The sequence below is a fragment of the Astyanax mexicanus genome, chromosome 21 (assembly GCF_023375975.1).
Source record: "Astyanax mexicanus isolate ESR-SI-001 chromosome 21, AstMex3_surface, whole genome shotgun sequence".
Classification (NCBI taxonomy): Eukaryota; Metazoa; Chordata; class Actinopteri; order Characiformes; family Acestrorhamphidae; genus Astyanax; species Astyanax mexicanus.
In genome coordinates this window covers 41,265,515-41,274,146 of record NC_064428.1, presented here as the reverse complement: position 1 = coordinate 41,274,146, position 8,632 = coordinate 41,265,515, and the positions used below count along the sequence as shown (strand labels likewise).

General features: G+C 36.2%; 1 protein-coding gene across 2 annotated transcripts in view; it reads left to right on the top strand.

The window, feature by feature from the left end:
* Positions 1-8,632, top strand: part of lpar2b (lysophosphatidic acid receptor 2b) — a 27,827-nt gene extending 19,195 nt beyond the window's left edge. The window contains exons 4-5 of one of the 2 annotated variants that reach the window (XM_022674450.2): positions 569-825; positions 6,780-8,632. In XM_022674450.2, coding sequence (XP_022530171.2) covers positions 569-825; positions 6,780-6,884 — 362 coding nt within the window. In that variant the 3' untranslated portion in view covers positions 6,885-8,632. Of the gene's footprint in view, positions 1-568; positions 826-3,242; positions 5,864-6,779 lie in introns of those variants that run through there. The other variant, XM_022674451.2, reaches the window with a different exon arrangement.

Sequence of the window (8,632 nt, the reverse complement as noted above, 5' to 3'; positions counted from 1 at the left end):
CTACAAATCGCCAGGCAAGCTACTATATTTTACAACAGACGTTTTATTGCAAACATGAAACCTTAGTTACGGTTTCTGAATTTGTATTGTTTCAAAATTATTATGTTAAATTTCTCTTAATCACAGAAACACAAATTAATTTTACAACTATTTAAATTTAAGACAAGCAATTTCTCTGATTTAAATTGAGTGAATTTGGCCAAGCCATTGGACCGGTTTCATCATGTTTCCACTTTAACAGCAGTAAAGAGAGCAGTGGTCACTGTAGCTCTGAAGGAATGCATTAAAGGAAAAGTGCCTTTTTTATACAACAGAACTGCAAGCTAATTTTACTGAGTAGCACAGTTTGATTTGGTGACCGATGATGAAACAGGAAGTGGTTTTGTGGTAGTAGCTGTGGATGTGTATGCTGCGTTACCCTGATATTTTTTTGAGGATTATATATTATTTATCAATGATTAAACGTGATTTAATATCATTAACACAGCATTTTTACTCAATTTTACTTTTATCCTTAATTCATCCTTTGCTCTTATGATCTTTCTTTCTCTTCTTTTTCTTTTCTCAGGTTGTTTCGTGATCTGCTGGACTCCAGGTTTGGTCCTGTTGTTGCTGGACGGGGTAAACTGCGGCATCATCGTCCTGAAGTTTGAGAAGTACTTCCTGGTTCTGGCCGAGTTTAACTCCCTGATGAACCCGATCATCTACTCGTACCGGGATCAGGACATGCGCCGCACCTTCAAGCGTATCCTGTGCTGCCTGTGTCCTCGCGCCGGCCACAAGGGGCAGCACGCCGGCGTCCGGTTCAACACCCTGGACCAAGAGGTACACTCCGACAGCAACGGGACCCAGTTCACTCACCACGCCGACGCCAAGTCCTCGCTCCGCCACTGACTGCACCCGCGCCGGCACTCGCGTTAGCGTTAGCTAGCTAGCTGCTTAGCTACTAGCACTTACTTCACCACCAACACGAATAGCATCGTCCAAGGGAAATTCGCAGTGTGCAGCTATGGGGTGTGAGTGTAACCGCAGGCGCGAGTGCGCTAGGAACGGTTCCACACATGGAGAACCTTTCTTAGCGTTAGCTAGTTGGCAAGCTCTTCATTCGTTCATCTCCATTCGAGTCCAAAGGTCGAATCACGCAGCAGGCCTCTGTTTTGCAGGTTGAGAACCTTCAATAAGTGAGGTCGTTTTTTTTACAATTTTTATGTGGGTGGGAAAGCTGCCAGAAACTGCCATTGTGGTAGCAGTGGTAGCATTAGCATTTAGCATGATTAGCATTAGTGTTGTTTAAAAATCATGCCTCAACTATTACAGTGATTTATTTACAGTGCTTTAAATGTACTTTTTATGTTTTTAGGTTGCAACCCATTGGTAAAATAGATAGGCAGGATTTCTAGTCCTTGTAAAAGCAAAGTATTGGCAAAACAATAGAACTATTTGGATCTAGAGAATCAAGATATAAAGCATATAAATTCCTAGTTTTAGGCTGTGGAACTGATGGAGCGCCGTCCAATATATTTGGGATGAGTTAGGTCCTGTTGCTGAGAGCAATCAAATCTTCACAGCAGTGCTTGGTGTCCCAATGAGTCGGTGTCCCAATACCTTCGTCCATATAGTGTAAGGAGTCAACAAAGCAGATTGGGAAAGATCAGGATTAGAGAAGTCCAAGGTGTTCACACTAGAATTAGTTTCAAACTGATTTAAAAATCACATTGATTACATTACTATAAACATGAACTATATAATTAGAGTGGAATTGAAGTTTAAAGCTTGGAGGAAACCAACCACAGAAACGGTTCTATTGATCAGTAACTTTAGATCAGAGAAATCTCAGGTGTTCACATTGGAATTTGGTTTGAACCAGTTTAAAAATCCCACAGTTTACAATATTGCAAATGTAAGTGACCCTATTAGAGTAGAATTAATGTTTGAAGCTTGGAGAAAACTGACCACATAAATGTTTCTTTTGATCAGTAACTTCAGATCAGAGAAATCTAAGGTGTTCACATTGGAATTGGTTTCAAAAATCATATCAGTTACATTAACATAAATCTGAACACTATCATTAGAATGGAACTGACCTTTGATGAGTGGAGGAAACCAATCCTAGAATTTGTTCTTCAGATCAGAAAGGCATTCACATTGGAATTTGTTTTAAACTGGTTTAATATTCACATAGTTTAGATGATCTGTACTCTGAATTATACTGAAGGTCATGGTTGGAGGTCAAGGTATTGGTGGGAATTGGTGGAAACTGGCAACCTAATATTTAAATCATTTAATTTATTGAGCTAGTTGAGGCAGTTGAAAACAACAAAAAAATTATAGAAATCACTTTTTTAAATAGTTATTTTAACCAATTTAATTTCTCTTGAATGTATTAATTCTAAAAATCATAAGTTTTCTATACATAACTATTTGAATGTAAATAATAGAAATTAATTGAAACCACGGTAGAGATGGAAGCTATTTCTACAGATCAGTTTGGTTATAAATAAACAAAAATATCCTAAATCTAGCATTTATATAATTATTAATTAAGTGTATAGACATTTTTAAATAGTTTATCAGTGAAAGGCAACAGTGCAAGCAGACCATTCCTTTTGTGTTTAACATGTATAGTTATATTAATGGTGTTGTAAGTGTGAATGAGTGCATAATAATTCAGTTCTGCACATTTTTGTACAAAATTACTGTTTATTTACTGAATTAAAAAAATTTAACAAAGTGAAAAATATGTTAATTGAGTAAATTAGTAGAAATGATCTGAAATGTGCAGAAAAATGATATTCAAGTTCCTCTCAGATTATTTTTGCACTTATTTACACTTGGAACATAAACATCATAACTGGAAATGATATAGGATATTTATATTAGTTAATCTAAGAATGTTAACAGTTGTTAAGCATTCAAAAAATATTCAGGAATATTAACATATTTTTATTAAGAGTCCCACATTCTGGAGGATGGGTGGGTGGGAACATTAAGTGTGTATATTGTTTGGGATTTTTTTTTTTTTTACTATTTAGCTAAAATAATTATAGAACTTATACATATTTAGCGTCGTATTTATGCATATCTATACAGTATTTAGTAGCTATAGTGTTTTTAATAGCTTTTCGATGCTTGCATTCATTCTGCTGTGCTGTAAATAGACCCAATCTTGTCTGTTTTTAATGTTTTTCTCCTTTTTCTTTCTTTATTTTTTATGATTTTTGTTGTTTTTCTTTGCTATCCAGAGAAGGCGACAAGAGTTGGAAGACTCGTGGATAGCTTGTAAATTGTCTTGCGCTTCATCCTCGTGATCGGATGAACAAAATCAGACTATTCCATTCACGCGACGAATCCACTAAACTCTCGTTTTTGTGATTTATGAATGATTTATTTTGTTCTTTTTCACCTGATTCTTATTGTTGCTGTTCCTCCCATCCTGCAGATCTACGACTGTATTTTGCTGTGCTAATGTTCGGTGTGTTCAGTATGTAGCGTTTTAATGCCTGTTCAGGTGCTTTTGTAATGCTATGCTAAGCTAAACTATGCTAAGCTAAGTGTAATTCCAGCACTGTATGGTTTGTGTGTGTTGGGGTGTGTTTTAGTCATGCTAAATTCAGGGGTTTAACAGGATAATGACCTTAGCAGCTGTGCTAGCAGCCCATATAGTGTTCAGTGCTAATGTACGTGTGGAAATGTGTTAACTAGCGCGCTAATGCACCCCAGCTTGAGATTAGCTCCACATTTTTGGTGTTAATGACCTCAGCGTCGCTCAGGTTGTTCTGAAGTGGAGTCGATCTCACTGCCAGCCCCCTGACCCGGCGCTAGCAGATGTTTAGCGACTCCCCGCTGTGTTTGTCATGCTAATGTCGCTATGTGATTGGTTTACGAGCTCGTCTGTGTCTGTGTGTACAGTAATCACTTAAATATTTACACATCCGTCCTCCTCGGCAGATTAACAGCGCTGCACAGATGGAAACATTTTAGCGTTGCGTTCGATGAGTCAGGGAGAATTTTTGCGTTACGCCGAATTGTTTTCTAACCACTTTCCGGTCGTTTGTTTGTCCCCCACCCCTTCAGACACCAACCAGCACATCCTCACAAAGGCATGAACTCAAGAGTGTCCAATTTATACGCTCCCAGAAACCATCAGTTCCCTCTGTGTGATAGAACTGATTTTTAATAGATCTTATAGATTGTGGTGTTTAGCCTGTTTCAGCTGGTTTAGTAAACAGCAAATTCACACCCGACTAGATAAAACCGGCTAAACACCACAATCTATTCATTCAAAATCACCTAAAACCTGCTACATATAATCTGTCAACTTAAAATTAACTAAAACAGGCTAAACACCACAATCAATTAATACACACCAGCTAAAACAGACTTAATGCCACAACCAATTCATGCAAAACCAGCTAAAACAGGCTAAACACCATAGTCCATCCATTAAAATCAGCTAAAACTACAGTAAAAATAGGCTAAATCTATCCATTAAAAGTCAACTATAACTTGCTAAATACAATGTCAACTCCAAACCAGCTGAAACAGGCTAAACACTACAATCTATCAAATAAAATAAGCTAAATCTGGTTAAACTCCACTATTTATCTATTAAAAATCATCTAAAACCTGCTAAATACAATCTGTTGACTCCAACCCAGCTAAAACAGGCTAAAAAACACAATCTATCCATTAGAAATCAGCTAAAACTTGTTAAACACAATCTTTCAACTTCAAACCAACTAAAACAGACTAAACACCACAATCAGTTCATGCAAAACCAACTACAACAATTAAGAAATGAATGAAAACCTGCTAAATACAATCGGTCAACCCCAAAACAGCTAAATCAGGCTAAACACCACAATCTATCCATTTAAAATCAGCTAAAACAGGATAAATATTCTATTCAGTCTATTTATAGCAATTGACACAGAACAAGTGCAACTGAATAGATTTGTACTGGTTCGTTTGGCTGTTAGAGTGTTAGAAATAGCTTTGATAAGTATTTAGATTAATATATAATATATTATTACTCAAATTTCACACTTTTTCTCAAATTGCTGCAAAATTCTGGGAGTTCGGTGTGAAATTGTGATTCACTGTAAGGGAATCTTTCTGATTCCAATACAATTCCAATCCAATCTTACACCAGTCTTCTGAGTTTATATGGAATGATGATGATGGTAAACTAATGAATAATTTGAGCTAATGCAGTTTTCATCAGGGACTATTTTTTCACCACACTACTCCCTGCATATTGCACACGTATCCCTCCACCAGTTTAATGACGGGCGATTTTTGAAACCAGTTTTAGATCCAAAATCTTCTCAGAACTCTGGTGAAATGATGTGTCTGGCTTTGGGGCAGGCTATTCGTTAACGTTTGGTGTGATAACTTTATGCGGGGGCGGGGCTTAGAGCTTTAGGCATTCTATCTCCATCTCCACCTCCACTGATCTGTACACTATTCTCAGTATTTTGACTGGTTAAGTTAAGCTGAAACTGGTCTGAGTGGGTGAGGGTTGGAGTTAGGGGATGGTGGGGGGTGTTTCTGGTTAAGACCCCTGTGGGGGGGGAGGCATGATACTGTGGTTTGGTGTAAACTCGACTGTTAGCGATCTTTTCCTGGCAGCTGCCTGAAAGAGCGAGTGTGGTTTAGCCTTTAGCCTCAGATTACAGACCTCCCCGTATCTCTGCTGCCTCACTTTCTCTGTCTCTCTGTCTGTTTCTGTTTAGTTTTTCAGATTTTTTTACAGTGTTTTTGCTGTTTTATGATTATTATTTTTGTTCCAACTCAAATGGATTTGACTTTCTCCAGATTATTATTATTTTTTTATCCAAAATAAACTCGCTTGAAAAAGCAAGCAGCTACTGTTTGTCTCGTTCTGTCTTTGTCTTTGATTTTTTTTGTGCACTAAATGCTTAAACCTGGTCAAATTTATCCCACCCCAAAGCGTCAAAATACAGTTTAGCGCTGATGCTAACAAAGCTAAACTTTTATGCAAGCGTATAGCAGACATAACTAGCTGTGTTTTGGGTTGGGATAACATTGACAGTCACATTTTCACAAACTGTCGCTTTAGCGCTTCAGTGCTTTATCCTTGTGCACTTTAGCACTTTAGTACTTAATGCGTTAGCGCCTTAGCACTTTATTGCTTTAGCCTTTAGTACTTTAGTGTGTTAGTGTTTTATCCTTTAATGTGTTCGTGCTTTAGTACTTAAGTACTTTAGCCTTTAGTATTTTCTGTTTTAGGGCTTCAGTGTGTTATTGCCTTAGTACTTTAGTGTGTTGGTGTTTTAGTACTCTAGCACATTAGTATTTTAGTGCTTCAGTGTGTTGGCGCTTTAGTCTAACAGACACTAAAGTACTAAAGCGCTATTACACTGAAGTACTAAAATACTAACATGCTAATGCACTAAAGCACTAACACACTAAAGTACAAAAGCGTTAACACACTAAAGTACTGAAACACTAAACACACTAAAGCGCTAACACACTGAAGCACTAAAATACTAACGTGCTAACATGCTGTGTTGGCGCCTTAGGACTTCAGTGTTTTAGCCTCTTGTGCTTTAGCATTTAGCACTTTATTAGTTATTTAGTTTTAGTTATTACTTCAGTAATAAAGTTCTGTGGATGCGGGGTTTATAAAGCTTCAGACAGTTGATTTGACCTTGTCCTTTCCCAGTGGATTTGAAGTGTATTTTTTGGGAAAACAAACATTTTCAGATATTAGCATTGCATTATTACAGATTCCACTTTTCTGTGTGTACATACAGGCACATAAGATGACATGCATTGAAGAAGACCCAAACAGACACCCGAACGGGACTCACCTGGTGCTACAAGGTGCTAACGATCTTCAGAACTCCAGCGTGAGCTGAGTCCTGCTGAAGCGAAGCTGGTTTTATCGTTAATGTAGCAATAAAAAAACTGACCAAAACCGGCCACTCATCTGCTACTGTCTGGACTTTCTCTCTCTCTCTTTGTTTTTGGACCAACTGTGAAGAAAAAAACTAAACCGAATACATACCTTTGTTGTTCTAGCATCACAAGAAAAAAGGGTAAATTGTAAAGTAATATAGTGTAATGTAGCGTTCACTGTACATCACTGGGCAGCTTTAAAATCATAAACTGACTTGTTTTAACTGTCAATTCTGTTAATTTAAGGAATTTAAGTACCTTAAATTCCTAAATTGTGTTTAGTATACCTGGAGCTATGAGGTTGATGTGGCTAACAAAACAAGTAACAGGAGCTTATCTTAGCTTAGCACGGACAATAGATCGCAACATACCAATTACAGGTCTAAACCAGACTCCACTCATTCCTAAAACTGTGTCAAAGTGTTGGGTAATCTTTAATACAGTAGATATTTGTTGGTTTTATAACTGTACGATTAGTTACATGGGCTAAAACATGCTAATCAAAGCTAAAAACAGCAACAGCATCTAATGCTTTGTTCCATTTAAACGTCAAAATGTCCAAGTCCCACATAGGAAATTGAAACGGGAACATCCCCACAAGTCAAAATTTCCTACTTGATAAGTCAAGAAAGCCTTGCTATCCCCAATTCTGGATTCAAGATGGCCACCTCACACACAAGCAGTATTAAAACCATATTATTATGCAGTTTATTTTTTTTTTATCACTTTTTTATTATTTTACAAATTTCTATCCATTAACATGCTAGAACAGGGTTTGAATGCACAGAATACTAAATACTTCACTATATTTTCACTGTATTGCTAACAATGCTAATCTGAGGCAATGTAACTAGGACATGTTTTGAAAGGAAAATACTGGTAAATGAATGTCAAACCAGTTGTGGTTAAATTTAATCACTTAGTTATAAATAAGTTCTTTATCTTTATGTGAGCATGATTTTGGTAAAAAAAAAATATATATGAACATGTTTTGTATAGAATATAGACTTACAGTATTCTAACTTGTATAGGAACATCTATAATATGTCTCTTAATGCCTATTAGTGTCCAGTGTAAATTTTTAAATAGTGTAAAATTATTGGAATGTTTACCTGGAATTTAGTCAGTTCCAGCATCTGAGGTAAATGGAACATAGCATTAGCATGTTCGTATACATTTTTGCCTAGTTTTCAATTAATTACCAAAGAAAATTTGAGCCTTTTTAAGTAAGCTATATTTCTATTTAAAATTCTCAGTGACTCCTTTCTAATGAAATGGCGCCCCCTTGCGGCCCTTTATATGAATTTGAGGCCAGATGTGGCCTGTGTGAATCTAATAAAATTCACTTTTTGGCAGCTTGTTTATATTTTGATGGTTATTGTTAATATTATATATAATCATATGCAAAAATGTTTCTGTTTTATTTAAAAAAACAGAATATGTAAACTTCAATAAATAAAACTAAAAAGCACAAAAGTTATAACTTATTTACATCAAATTTACAGGTTAGTCAACGGTTCACAAATGTACCGTTTGCACACCAGTAAGTATGTGTATATGTAATCTATCATTGACTCTTTTTAAACTTTGTACATAAGTAATTAATGCAGTGCCCTTAAACTTCTTTTGTTTAGAACTGTTTATATAAAGTTGTATTAGGTTTGCCTGACTTAAAAAATGCATTTATTTTTTTAATAATATTTACAAT